General features: G+C 39.6%; 1 protein-coding gene across 10 annotated transcripts in view; it reads right to left on the bottom strand.

The window, feature by feature from the left end:
• The window catches only part of ROBO2 (roundabout guidance receptor 2), a 1,759,746-nt gene that overhangs the window by 593,005 nt on the left and 1,151,084 nt on the right, over positions 1-15,657 (bottom strand). For 4 of the 10 annotated variants that reach the window (XM_073009646.1, XM_007986193.3, XM_073009648.1 and 1 more), the window contains exon 1: positions 7,509-8,369. The exons of the other annotated variants lie outside the window; for them this stretch is intronic. In XM_073009646.1, coding sequence (XP_072865747.1) covers positions 7,509-7,569 — 61 coding nt within the window. In that variant the 5' untranslated portion in view covers positions 7,570-8,369. Of the gene's footprint in view, positions 1-7,508; positions 8,370-15,657 lie in introns of those variants that run through there. 10 annotated transcript variants of the gene reach the window in all.

Raw genomic sequence — 15,657 nt, 5'->3', positions numbered from 1 at the left:
TTGTCGCAGGTGTGTAGGTGAGTCCACCGATAAGTCCCCTTAAGTGCCAACAAAAATTCTTCATCAGTCACCGGAAGACTCACGGCTGAAAAATCTTATTAAAATTGTCCTAACATGCACCCCAATTGTAGTCCATAATTAGTCTGATAGCGAAGTTCTCTTCTAGTTATTTTTCTTGTTCATACTAGGCAGGGAATAATAATCTAATAAAAATACTTCTAATAATAACAATAAGTTACGTTTAAGTGGCACTTATAAAGTATCAGTCACTGTTCACGGCATCATATATATCTTTATACACATCTTTATTTTGTGTGTATATATTTATTTGTATATATTGCTATACATATTTTTTGAGATGGAGTTTTGCTCGTTGCCCAGGCTGGAGTATAATGGCGCAATTTTGGCTCACTGCAACCTCCGTCTCCTGAATTCAAATGATTCTCCTGTCTCAGCCTCCCGAGTAGCTGGGATTACAGGCGCCCACCACCATGCCTGGCCAATTTTTGTATTTTTTTACAAAATTTGTAAAGAGAGGGGTTTCCTCATGTTGGCCAGGCTGGTCTTGAACTCCTGACCTCAGGTGATCCACCCACCTTGGCCTCCCAAAGTGTTGAGATTACAGGCATGAGCCACCGCACCCAGCCTATATATCATTATATTTTTAAAAATATTTTATTTCTCATTATAACTGTATGAGATATACATTATTACCATGCCTATTTTACAGATAAGGGCACTGAGGCATAAAAAGGTTAAATTACTTGTTCATACTCATTCAGTAGTGTTTGCTCAGTAGTCTTTCAACAACCATCTTATCCTTCCTCCCTACAGGCAAACTATGTTGCAATCAATCTAAACTTCTTGCCTTTTCCTTAGCACCCCTTTGTCATCTTCATGCCATTTTTCTGGTTACTTCTTTTCCTGGAATTCAATTTCCAATCCTTTTGCCCACCGAAATCCCACTGTTCCTCTAAGGCCCAGGTTAAGAGACCCTTTTTGGTGTTGACCCTTCCCAGATTGTACCAGCTGGAATTCACCTATTCCTTATCCGAGTTCCCAAGACTATACTGTGTACACCTTCAAACTTCTTATCAAACACTACTTTTTGTTCTAGTCACTTGAACATTTAGTACCTTCCCGACTAAGTCATGATTTCCTTGAATGTGGGAACATTTTAACAGGTCAGTATGTTCTTCACAGAGCCAAGCAAGTTATGTTGTCAATATGCATGTGTTGAATCAAATGAATAACCTAAACATATTCAAGCTAATTTTCTCGTGGACTCTTCAGAAAATAGCTGGTCATTTTCTGTAACAAGAGCCTGGAATTCTTGTTAAGGAGTTCCAGGGCTGAGAATCCAGAAACAGTCTCTCATAGGCAGAAGCATGGTACAGAGATGCAGCATCCCTGGAGTCTAGTTTCTGCCCCACCACTAAGCAGCAGTGGGATCTGTGACAAGACACATAAAATCTCTAAGCTTCAGTTCTCCATGTGCCCAACCAATAAGACAATTGTGCTGTAGAGCTGCAAATATTTATAATAGCTCCGAGATGCTATCATTCTATGATTTATATTTAGTACTGCTGAGATCTCTGCTAAAAGTGACAAGTTCAACTGAAGTACTATCTTTGTAAAATTTTACGTGGCAACTGAGAAAGACTTAGAAGACAACGATCACTGAAGGTATTAGAAACCAGGACTACTGGGGATTTGAGACAGAGTATTATAATATAAAATGGTTTCACTTCAAAACATCATATCCAACTCATAAGGCCTTTCAACTCTTTCTTTCCATGATCAATGAAAAGAAAATATGTACCTCATACATTGCTAATGGGAATATAAAGTAGCACAGTTGCTTTGGAAAATAATCTCGCTCACCTTAAAAGGTGAAACACAGACTAAACATACAACCCAGCATTTCCACCCCAGATTAAATGAAGACATATATTCCCATACAAGTTAGTACATGGATGTTAAAAGCAGCAATATCTATAATAGCCAAACATGGAAACAGCTTAAATGTTCATCAACTAGTAAACCACAGGACAAATAATATGGAATATTATTTGGCAATAAAAAGGAAAGATGTACTGATACATGCTATGACAGGGATGACCCTTGAAAACGTTATGCTGAAGGAAAGAAGCCAGTCACAAAATAACATCATATATTGTATGATTGCATTTATATAAAATGTACAGAAAAGACAAACCCATAGAGATAGTAGTAAAGGGGTGGTTTCTTGTGGTTGGTAGAGAGATGGTGGAACAAGGTACATAGTTTCTTTCTCGGGTAATTAAAAACATTTTAAAGTTAGATTGTAGTGACGGTTGTACAATTCTGAGAACAAGTTGAATACAAGTTGTGAGAACAGGTGAAGAATCGTTCCTCATTGGGGGTCACGAAAAAGTCTATGACTGGTGGAAGCCATTTACTGCGATGGGAATGGCTAGAAAGAGAAGATTCTGTCTTAGCCTTGAGTTTTGTGTATTCTCATTGGACACGAAGCAAAGCCGTCAAGTAGTCAGGTGAGTATGTCAAGCACTGATGCAAGCACTGGAGATACAACAGAATATGAAACGGCCAAGTTACGTGCTTATGGATCTTATATCCCTCCATGCAATGATTAGGGCAATTTTAGAATTATCAAACCAAACATGTATTTAAAACTCATGTGATAGATGAAAGATCCTAAGGACTGGCTGCAAATGGAGGAGAAAACATTACGGATGGAGGCCTCCGTGACTCCCACACTGTTTTGAGTCCGGTATTTTGGGTAAGCATGCTGCCCTAGTTGCTATATTATGCTTCTATCATTGTATAACACACTGCTAAAACATTAATAGAGTTGATGAGTATTTATTTTTTAAAAAGAGTTTATAATCATTCCTTCCTTCTTTCATTCTTTATATAATTTTTTTTTCTTTTTTTTTTTTTTTGAGACGGAGTCTCGCTCTGTGGCCCAGGCTGGAGTGAGCGGCGCCATCTTGGCTCCCTGCAAGCTCCGCCCCCCGGGTTCCCGCCATTCTCCTGCCTCAGCCTCCCGAGGAGCTGGGACCACAGGCGCCGCCACCACGCCCGGCTCATTTTTTGTATTTTTAGTAGAGACGGGGTTTCACCGTGTTCGCCAGGATGGTCTCGATCTCCTGACCTCGTGATCCGCCCGTCTCGGCCTCCCAAAGTGCTGGGATTACAGGCTTGAGCCACCGCGCCCGGCTAGTTTTTTGTATTTTTTAGTAGAGATTGGGTTTCACCGTGTTCGCCAGGATGGTCTCGATCTCCTGACCTCGTGATCCGCCCGTCTCGGCCTCCCAAAGTGCTGGGATTACAGGCTTGAGCCACCGCGCCCGGCCTAATATTTTTTCAAAAGAAGAAGAAAAGCAGTATCCACGCGGATGTATTGATTTAGGTTGACAGATCTATACCTGGAGACACCGTAAGAAACGCAGCAACAGTTTTCTTTAGAAATAAATCTGTAGAATGGCACTCTATAAATCACTGTTTGCTTAAACTCAGATCTGAAGACTTTTACTTGTCTAAACTAGAAAATGATAGCATCTATGCAATGCATTTTGCATAAAGTTATATATAGTATTGTGGGGGGAAAGTGAGAAAGTCAAAACCCCAATTGGATATACCTAAAGGTAAAATATTATTCTCATTTTCCCTTTAAATGCAGATTTTCTAAATTATCACTCAAGAAACACCCTCACGTACCTTCTTCACTCTTCAAATGTTTCTCTAATTCTTTCATTAGATCCAAAAAAGAAAAAAAGAGGAGGAGAATAAGAAGATAAGGAAAGAAACGATGAATGAGAAGAAGAAAGAGAAGGAGAGGAGAAGGAGGGAAAAAAGGAGGAAACGGAGAAATAGTAAATAAGATGATAATCTTTTTTTCTGACACTCTTCGAAAACAAATTGCACATGGGAAGTAAATGTACCTCCTGGAAACCGCCGGAACTATTTCAGCAGATATTACTAGGCACACACACATCCCACCTACATCAGCTTCCCTTCGTTGCTATCTATGTATCCCAATTTATACAATGTGCTTACATGCCTATATTTTGATTGTCAAACATGCTATTTTATACAAGCTGCTCAGTGGTGAGATGGCCAGAACTGCTCTTTTTATATAATCATTACTTTTTTCTTTTTAAACGATATTCTTGTTTAATGTTCTAAGAAATCCTTTTGGTTTATGGCCCACATGTTGCATAGTATCAAAGGTTGTTCAAACAAAGCCAATCCAAATGTGGTATCACTGCATAGCTTCAAGAACACATTTCAGGTGACTTACACACAATTTAAGTTCTGAAATAGACTACATATGGCTATGATAATAAGCCCATTACTGAAAAAAAGCACTTTAGCAACATGTATAAACCTCTATGAGATTATACATCTGCATTATGCACATACATTATCTTTATTATATTTATCTCCCCTAATATCATGTATGCCACTTTCACTTAAGAATAAAGCGTAAAGATGAAAAAAAATTCTCATTTTAAAACACCTTTCCACAAGTATTGTAAAATTATCAGATTGCTATAATATATGGGATACAGATGTAAGTTAAAAGTCTTGCATTGTTCATATTAATTCCCCATGAATGACTGCAAAACCCTATTCTTATTCAAAAATAAAGAAAAGCTGGAAAATAAAGGCTAACCTTAACATACATTCTCCTATATGATCATACAGAAAAGTCTAGATGTGATTAATCTGCATCAATAAGAAAACCATTATTTACATCCCAAATAGAAAAGTTTATCTACAGTTCTCAACCAACTTAATATTTGTTCTCTATGGATTGCTACAGGGACACGATACTGCGAAAAATTATAAACAATATTAGCACATAGCTTCTATGAGGTGGCAAAACTCTAACATTTTTCATATACTATAAAAATGCACATACAAATAACCCACCAAGCAAATATCAATGCAAATCTATGTATCATTTGTCACTGAATAAAATTAATATCTGTGTCTAGCACAAGGAGGGTCAGTATATCTTTGAAATGGTACAAGCTTCTCTACATTTGAAATTCATGTGGAGTATAAGCACACACCTCTAAGAAGAATAAGTAAATAGAAATCATAGAATCCTGGAAGAGTCACAAAGCTGAGAGATCCTGCAAACCAACCTCTTCACTATATACGTGAACACTGAGTCTCTAAAGTGTTGAAACAGCCTAGAGGGCAGTGTTGTCCACATCCCAAATTTTCAACCATCCCCATGGAGAAACTGTCATTCTGAAGTATCCAAAGGCAACCCAATGTCAAACGTATGATTTACATACTAATTTAGTAAGAGTGTCCAGGGTTTCCTTTGCTATTGACACAGCAGATGCTAAATACAAAACTAGTTTCACACACAAAAAATTTAACATTGCCTTTTCAGTCTCAATTCCTCAATTTTGGCATTTTTCACTACATAACTATGAATTCTGCTGCATAACTGTGGCCCAGACAGAAACTGCCCCCTTATCCTATAATGTTAAATCAGAACAAAGGTTCTAGGTTGTCTTTGGGGGCAGGAGAAGGGTGGTGTGGGAGAGAAGGAAGGAGAGAAGGAAGGAAAGAAGGGAGAGAGGAATAAAAGAGAGAGAAAGAAGGGAGGGAGAAATGAAAGGAGGGAGGGAGGGAAAGCAGACAGAAATGATGTCTTGCTACTGCTGTTCCAGCAAGCTGGTTAATTGCATTTGTTTCATATATCTCCAAACACCCTGGTATATTAATTACATTCTGTAACACCAAGCTCTTTTGATTTCCTCTGTCACTTCCACTGAGCAATTTAATTGTATTCCTCCTAGCAACACACTGATTTAAAAATACATATATAAAAAAACCCTTGATGATAATTCTGTAGTCTAATGTATAGTTTATACATGCATTTCTGTTATGGAGATATGTAAATTCATGATTTATGAGGACATATTCTTTAAAAAGTTATACCAAAGTCTCCTTATCATGAAAATCAAACACACCTGGGACAAACAGGTAAACCTATTTTGTTATGGTAATGTACATGTATTTTAATGTACTGAAAAATAAATACATGAAAAATGATTACAGATGTTGCCATAGTATAATTCACAATAATTAAACCCTAAACGTCTACGGCTTAGACTGGGAAAAGAGAGAAGCAGTGCACACACACGCATCCCTCCCCTGCTATTGCTGGGGGGCAAAGGTACTCATGTAGTCCCTGATTGAAAACAGCCACTTGACAGTAGGTAAACTCATCTGTATTGCCTCATGTTTATAGAAAGCCTTCCTTTTTGAGTCCAATACACTGGGCTCTACGCAGCAGTTAGCTGCCAGGAACAAAGTTAGCTACCACAGATGGGCAAAAATAGGCAGTGTCCCAAATAATGAATTCATCCACAATGCAAATGCTGGAGGAAAGTTTATGTGGCATCAAGCTATTGTGATGGCTCGAACAGTTGGACTAATACACTTTAGGTTCTTTACACGTACAGTAAGTAATTAAAAACCTAAAGTACTGCAATCCGGTTAGGAAAAAAAAAAAAAAATCTAGTATTCCTCTATACCAATTCTTTCCATTGATATAAAAATTAAAGCCTCTAGAAGGTTAATAGCAAATATTCTTTGAACTTTTTCTTTTGAATACGAACCAAAAAGCATGTTAACGATTATTTCCACTCTTCATTCAAAAGAGGCACAAAAAAGGATTTTGCAATAGTCGCACAAGACATTGACATCCTGTGAAAATATCCCAGTAAACCAAATCGGAACAAAAGACGAGAGAATCAGAGGCAGAATGCTGTGGGCTTGACAGACTGACTCAACCTAGAGGGAGACACCTACAGCACCTGTTTAAGGCCCCCGTTGTGTCTGCCACTGCGGACTGAGCTAAACGTCCCACTCCTGTGGCCAGCCCATAGCTGATGCTTCCTCGTTCGTGGAGCCTCGCCCAGTCTTACTTTTGACAGTTTTCTCCCTAGGATCTAAATTCTTCCTTCTGATTTAACGCCAGGAGAGCATTCACTGGCACACAGGTGATCCACATTGATCTCAGTCTCAAATTCCTAAGCCATTGAACCTTCCTGAGAGTGTCTATGACTGTATTTCTTCACTTGAATGTCTAAGCCAAAGTTCAGACACAAGAGCAAACATCAAACAGAGAGCAGGCACAATAGTATTAGGCTCTTTCAGGAGATTTACTGTAATATTTCTTTTTCTAAGAAAACTGGGAAAGCATCATTTATTACCCAACTCCTTAATTAATTAAGTAAATTACAACAACAAGAACAACAATAGGTGACTACCAACATGTTCCACTTGCAGCAGTTTAGAAACAAAAGACTTAAAGAAAACCTCTGCCCCCAAGGAGCCCGTGCCTGGCCAAAACGGACAGACAGACATACTGTCATTTCATCTATAACCCACATCAAATTCTAAAAGAAATGGTTTTGGGGGATTGGGGGGTGGGGGGCGCAAAAAAAAAGATAAAAGCATTTTTAACTTACCATCAACCCGAACATATAAAAATCCACAGAGCATTAGTTGTGTAAACATCAGCAGACTCATTTTGACATATTAAAAAGGATCCAGATTGTTTAAGAAACCAATCCCAGAGAGCAAAAGTACAAAAATAAGTATCAAAAAAAGAGGTAGGTCCAAAGTTTAGACTTTCCTAGATACTAATTAAAGTCAAGAGGAGCAAATCGCAAGATCAGAAGGGGCTGGTGGAGAGGTCTTGAACGGGGCACATTTAGATCCATCCAAATTAACAGAGGGCACTTCGAAGGCTGCTGTATTTCCAGCACTCTGGCTTCCTAAATTCCCGCAAATGCAGCCCAGCCAGAGGGATGATTCAAGTGTGTCTAACCCTCTCTCCTGAGGCTCCACTGCAATCCAAAGCCAAGTTCTTTCTTCAGAAGTCAAGATGATGAAGGGGGAGGAAAAGACCTAATTCCTAGAAAGTGTTCCACAAACTTGCCAGCACGCTGCCGAAAAACCATGGGCCTGCCTACTGGTTTTCTTTCCCCCGGATTCCTTCTCCGTAGCAATCCACGTCCGGAGTTATTTTTTAATATGTATATATTTTTACTTAACTTCCATAATGAGGATGTGTCAAAGCAACACTTTGCAGGCGGGCCGACTTGGCGGGCCTCTCTCTCCTTTGCAGCCTGGTGGCCTCCCTCCACCTCTCTCGTTTCCGAAAGAGAGGCAAAGGGAACTCTGGACGATTCGGGTGGAGAATCCGAACTCCTACGTGGTGGGGCTGCGGGAGGAGGCAGGGAGGGAGCGAGCGAGCGAGCGAGGGAGGGGCCGGGCGGAGGCGGAGGCGGAGGCTGAGGCTGCAGCCACCCCGCGGGGCCGCCGCTGAGCGAGGTGCACCCGGCGGCCGCGGGCGCGGGCAGAGCCGGGCGTGTGAGCCCAGCCCGGGAGCGGCGGAGACAGGCAGCGCTCAGCCCAGCGTCAGGGCGGTCCAGCCGCTCGCCCGGGTGCAGCCGCCGGTCCCCGCGATCTGGCCCCCGCCGCTGCTCGGGCAGCCCGGCCCGGAGCGTCCGCCTCCTCCGGCAGCTGCCGCGGGTGGAAGCACTCGGAGGAGGGAAGGCGAGGCGGCGGGAGGGGCGGGGAGGAACCAACGCGGCTCGGAGTCTGCCCCGGGGAGGGGCGGGGGTGACGGGGGCGCGCGGAGCCTCCACCTCCAGACTCCGCCGCCCGCAGACTCCGCCGCCCGCCCGCCCGCGCGGGGGCGCCTGCCCGCTGGGGAGCGGAGGGTCCCGGAGAGCGGAGACGGACCAATGCGGGGGCCCGGCCGGCTGCCCAGGGCCGAGGCCCGCGGTCCACTCCGTCCCCTTCCCCGCGCCCCGCGTGCCCCTCCTTCCCGCCTCGCGAGGGCAGAGGTGGGCTCCAGCGCCTGCTCCTCGCCGCGTCCCGTTTAATGGGCAGGTAATTTTCTCGGTGAGCGATTTCACGGAAGCCCGGCCTAATTATTCATCGCTCCGTCTCCGGAGCTGCGCGCGGTCTTGAAGGAGCTCACCCTCCGGGACCCGGGGCGCAGCCTCATTACCCGTCAAAATCACACACACTCTTCACCTTTGAGCCACAGGAGAAGCCGAGGAGGAGGAAGGCAAGGGAAGGAAACGCAGTATAAGACCTTTTGGACTGGAAAGGTGGTGGATAGATGCTTCCTATACGGTTAAAAAGCACAAGGGGGGAAAAAGGAGGGGGGCAGAAATCAGTAACCTCCGGCGGCTCATTTTAGCCACGATCTCTGGCCCCCTGCGGCATCCCCAAGGGGCGGAGGGAGAGGAAGGGGTGGCACCTCCCTTGTGTTACTCAGTTGCCTTGTGACCCTCGAAGATGAGTTTGATGCGCGATCGCGCAGCGCGAGGGAGTTCCGCAGAAGGTGCAAAGCAAGGGGAGCGGGGATCCCAGAGCCTGGGGGGGATCCCGAAGTCTCTCCCCTCCAGAGACCGGCACCTCCAGAAGGACATTCGGAAAACGTAGGCTCTGGGTGTGGAAGCCGAAAACCCAGCTGAGCTCATGGAAGCTCCAAAAGAACCCGAATTTCAGCCCAAAGACGACGAAACCCTGAACGTTAAGGCCAAGGCTACCAAGGGATGCCATTCAGGGCCGGGGATGATTAAGGAGGGTCGCGTGAGATCAAAGGGATGCCAGTGTCGGCGGTGCCCCGGTGTGGCCGGGCCCACGTGTGATCACAGGCTGGCTGGTAGCTGTTTGATGCCTGTTCAGATGATTAGAAGGCGGCTTAGAGGAGCTCACGCGGGTCCCTGAGCCGAGCTACATGCTGATGGTGAGTCTCTAGCTCCCCCTACTGGAAAATATCGGGAAAGATTCTCTCCGAAAGGGGCCCTTGGAGGAAGAGCCTTTGTTTGGTGGATGCATTTTGGTGCTGCTACTTAATTTAGGCCTCCCTTGCATATTATGGGCGCTGTGTGTTGTTTTAAAAAAAGGTCAGCGACATTCAAGCAATTAGAAGAGACATTAGGACACCTCAGCACGCTTGAAAATTACGGTAATGAAAGAGTCTTGCCAAAGAATGAAACAACCACTCTTCTTGCTAAAGCATTAAGGGAGTAATTTCAGCACACTTAATCTACAGTATTTACTTGTGAAGAAAAAAAGTGCATTCGGTTGTTAAAGTTGAATCACTCGAATTCTCACGGTAATAATTCTGAATGTGCTATTGTTATAGCACCCAATGAAAAAAGGCTTAACCGTTGAGGAGAAACTTGTTCACTCCCCACCACCCCAAAGGTCCAATACGTCTAAATTGGATAATACTGTGGTTTAGAAAAATCCAAAAGTGCACTATTAACATCTCTTTTATCTCTGGAACAGGAAAGTAATTAAAATTCTTGAAAACTTTCATTTTAAACACTTGGGCTTGGTTTACCCAGTTCAAGATTACAATGTCTAGCTCATGTCTCCAAATAATATACACCACCAGCTTATCTCCGGCAAATTTCCTTATGCGGGTGAAATTTTTAAGATATTCTGAAAATAGAGTCTTCCTAATAATGCAGGAATTGACACATCATCTAGACTTATAAGACCTTTAATTTTAAGATGGTTCGCAGAAAGGAATACATTGGAGGATTTCAACTAGAAGTGTTTTCTCATGACTATTTATTTATCAGGCAAAATATAGATTCTATTTTATACTTGATAGACTCACCATCTGTAAATGCCTTTCCTTAAGTAACCTATAAAATCACTCAGAGGCAGAAAGAGTGTGTGTGGGAAACAGAAAGGATAGATTGGGTGAAATCAACCTACCACAGTTGCCATTGTCCTCTAGGGCAGAAACTGTTGCCTTACTCACAAAAAGTTACCCTTGCGGAGGGTGTGACAAACTACATCATACAGAGAAGAGCTTTGTATGAGGGAAATCGGTTTGGTTATATTGGCATTTTTTACTGAGCATCAACATTTTGCATTCATAACTACCTACTAGAAGTGGCAAAGCAAACCAATGCTTTTAGACTGCTGCCATTTTTTAAATGTTTTTTGTTGTTGCTTACCATACACTAGCTACCTTATGCAGTAATGTCTTTACCAAAACATTTTGGAATCCATGTTTTCTGCTTTTCTTGTAGTCAAGTTTGTAACTGATTTTTTAAAAGAAAGCTTTTTCAGTGTCTCATTTGATATGAAATGTGACTAAAAAAACATTATTTTATAAGAATTTCATCCCAAATGATAGTTTAGGATTATGACCAAACGTCTCACACTAAATTAGCAACAGTAACAAGTCACCATCAGAAATTTGTTATGGACAACATTAATTGGAAAAGAACAAAGGCACTACCTTCTGAGATATATAAGATCTATACTAGAAAAATGTGCATATTTCAATTATACTTAAGACATTATACTTATACTTTTAGTGAGCACTGCCTATATAAAAAATGGATTTCTCACTCCAAATGTTTAATTAAAGGAAAGTCTTTAAAATCTGAAGCTTCTAGTAGAAGTTGGAAATTAAATTTTAGCAGTGCTTTAGCTAAAAATAAATAAATAAATAAATAAAATAAGGTTTTCCTTAAGCCAAAAAGAAACAACAATGGCTTAGAACAATGAAGCCCCATGACCACCAAACCCAAGAGTTTAAGATACAGAAAAATCAAATGGGGGATCTGTCTTCAATGTCTTTCTAAATATAAATTGTTTTTTCTTTTCCAAACAACAGCTGAATAGATAAATGTACATGGAAATCTAGGCTTCTTTTATGTAAAACCTGGAATGGTATTATATATTCAAAATGTGCCTATATATTTTAATACACCTAAAGATTGTAAGAGACTGTCATTATCCCTAATTTGCGTAAGGTTATCCAATGGCCTTCTTTGTCATTGAACTTCTGAGTTGGTTTTCCAGGAGAAATATAAAATAACCATATGAAGGAAATCTGCACAGTGTAACATATTAAATATTTCTTTTTCGTACCAGATTCCCCAAGGATGTGCTAAAAACTGCAAAACCCTAATCCACTTTTTTACTCTTTTCAACACGTTCTTGTTATAATTGTAAGGCAGCATATACAGAAAAATCAAAGGTTTGATCCATGATAGTAATTTTAGCATATACTGCCATGTGGTGAGCACCGACCACATGTCAGGGAATTCTAGTTTTTTTTAAATTGATCATATTGTTAAATTCCTACAAGAGGCTTATGTGGTAGACATTATTCCCATTGTACAGATGAGAAAAACGAAGATTAGATAATCAACCCAAGTTAATAAAAGGCACAATCTTCCTTTGAATTCAGACCTGAACCAAAAATCTATATTCTCAAGAACGTCTTAAGATTGATTTAAGACATCTACCACATTGCATAAATAGTGTAACACTGTAATACATTACTCTGATCAATTTCAGAAAACCCCAGTGTACCAAAATATACAGAAATATGTGATCAATTTTTCTTCAAAATTTAAGAACCTCTTTAAAGCCATTGCTCAGCTTGAATTTTTCTATATAAGATTATCTTATTACACTATACAGAAACATCACATTAAATGACACGTATGGGTTATTATCTACAAAAGGACACAGGACAACTAAAGTAAGTGAAGCATTAAAAATCCTGATCATAGAGAGACGGCTCATTTGTCCCTACATGATTTTTTCTTTATTACACTTGACCTTGTTCCAGAAAGGATTTGAGGGAGCCAAGATAAAATGAATATTGTTCTTCTGAAATATGTTCTAAGTATCTGATTTGATTCGATTTATTTGAAGTGGTCAACAATACTTTTCTCTATATAAGTCTGTCTCTGTAGCTATTTATGAATAGCATTTTTGGTATATTACATGGAGTTATTAATCTGGAATTTAAGTTGACCAAAATGTAGTAATAGTTCATTTAAAAGAGTTTTCTCTGCAGAATAAAATCATGTAATTTCAAGAAAGAAAATCTTTCTTCCTTTAGAGTCCAAAATCTATTTGGAAAATCATTATTTATCTTGATTGAAGAGTTTGGGGATACTTCCAAATTAACAAAACTATTGAATAAACAAAATATTACATTAAGTGGTATGTAACATTGAGAGCCAAGTAAGTATGTATACCTTAAAATTTGGAATTTTAAAAGTCACTTAGAGGTTTCTTAGAGGTCACGGATGAGATTTTATTTACTTTCATAGTGTCAGTTCAAGATGGTCCATTACCCCCTCAGCCCCATCTTAGTAACTTGCAAAACCTAAAGTTAAAAAAAGTAGATCTTTGGTAGTAAAGATGATAACCTCTCATCTGTACTAGGCTAATGGTTTTACAAAATGAGCAGAATTGTCAGCCTCACAAAACCACTTATTATTTGAAAGTGCAACTTCAGTCATTAACCATAACAGGCTAGAGTTAATGTGTGTGCAAGGGTATTTTTTCCTGCCCATTATTTTATCATTTCTTTTTACTCATATTAAGTTATTATTTTAGTATATAGCTTAACTTCAATGACATAAAATAATACACTTTCTGCTAATTTTACGCCACACTTTCATGAACCCAAGAAAATCCCTTTGATTCTTTGCCAAATGATTCCAAGTCCATCTGCTCCAATCTGGAATTTGTATAATTAAATTTTAGCAACACATAGCTGTAATCCTAATAGGAAAATTTATTTTAAACCCAAAACAGAATTTTTTGTTGTTCATAAAAAGAAGAGATTGTCAAGGATTTAGGAAAAGGCCAGTGACACGCATGGGTCCTGTAGATACCCGTGGATTTTTACAGTTGTACGCTCACTGAATCTCTTTTAGGCATGTTTCATAATGGACACTTCAAATTGGAAAAAAATTACTTATTCTCCCTTGCAATAATATCATGGAATTAATCCAAGGGTACATGTAATCTAATTGAACTGTCTATGGTTTTATCATGTAGAAGCACTAATCTGCTTGGGAGCAGATTTTGATTTTCTTCCAATATCCAGTTTATTTTATTTCTGCCTGATAAAACAAATTCTGACTACTTGTGGAATACCTGAAGTTTTGTTTTGTTTTGTTTTTTGTTTTTTGTTTTTGTTTTTGTTTTACAAAGAATACTAAGTTCTTAAATTGTTAGATACAATACCAGCCAGGAATATAAGTAATATCATTTTGCTCAAATTAGAGATGGAAATGCACATTATCATCCGTAAGTGATAAAATGAAATAAATGAAAAAAATCTCCATGACCCAAGTTTATAGATAAATTTGCAAATAATGCAATAATATGACACATACTTCATATCATAATATTTCAATTTGAGTGAGACATCACTCTCTCAAGCAGTTTCTACTGTTTTGTCTTTCACTTAGCAAAAAAGATGATAGCAATAAGTGATTTTTTTTTTATCTGAACAATTTTGGCTTTTTCATTATATACTAATACAAATTTAAAGGATCCAAAGGACCAGATAGTTAATATTGAAAAATACCAGTGCAGTTTTTGACAACTAGATACAAATTTTATAGAACCCCCTCAGGTCACTGACTTGCTTTTAGTTTTGCATAATTTAAAAAAAAGTTTCAATGGCTAGTTTCTTATATTTATCAGAGATAGAAAATGTAAATAAATTTACACTTTATCTAATATAACAGATTTGCCATCCAAATTAATTTTTGGTTTTTAGCAATGTGAAAAATTTTCATCAAATTTTTATCGTAATTTTTCATTTTTCTAAGATTACTCATCTGTAATCTTTTTCTTCAGCCTTTGAGCAAATGTTAGACTTTCAGGTATGGCTAGTATAGACAACGTCAATGAAAATTATGTGGCATGATAAGCATGAGGTTATTTTGTTTCCTTATTGTTGTTGTTGTTGTTTTAGCTTGTCTCTCTAACTGGCTTAGGTCCAGGTGGTAACTTAACCTATTATTTTATTTCTCGCTTCTCTACCAAACACATTAAAAACACATTTCATCACAAAGCTAGAGGTACATTTATAGGAGTTCTGGTAGTCTGGCTACCAGCCCTCATTCTGAGTCATGTTTAAACTATCAAAAAAGAGATGAAAACCTGTTTTATGTTAAAGATTTTCATAGGAGATTTCACGGTATTCTTAAGTAAACCATTCACTTGTCATCAGGAAAATATTAGTCTTCTCTAATTTAACACTGAAGTAGCATTTCCACTCAATTATCTCTGCAAAGAGAAGGGATAATGAATGGCTTCCTAAACAAGGACACGATAGAGAATGCTGAGATAGTGTTCTAAATTGGATGTTGAGTACCTATCTGCATTCTAATTTTGGTACTCGCAGTGCAATCTTTACAGTTACCTTAACTATAAAACAAAGATAACAATAGTGCCTACTCACAAGGTAGTCGGATGTTGCGTTTAAAGAACTTGGCCCAGTGTACATTTTAATTGTTTACAATACTTAGGGTCATTGGAGTGTACTAATAATCCTCCATCATGACAGAGACAATGCTGATTGTTATCTAAGAATCCTCTCCCTCCTTTCCTTCACACAGAATTCCCCAGCCTTCCTTGCAGTTGTGTTGGATCATGTGATTGGGTTCTGGCCAATGGAATGCAGGCCCTTCTAGATTTGCCCTCTAAGGTCCCATCTACATCATACACCTTGGTGCTCTGGCTGTTCCCTCACTTTTTGGATGGCCAAATAGAAAACACTGAGCCATCAGATAAAACACATGA

Source organism: Chlorocebus sabaeus, chromosome 22 (genome assembly GCF_047675955.1).
Source record: "Chlorocebus sabaeus isolate Y175 chromosome 22, mChlSab1.0.hap1, whole genome shotgun sequence".
In the NCBI taxonomy this organism is placed as follows: Eukaryota; Metazoa; Chordata; class Mammalia; order Primates; family Cercopithecidae; genus Chlorocebus; species Chlorocebus sabaeus.
This window is presented reverse-complemented; position numbering and strand designations above follow the sequence as displayed.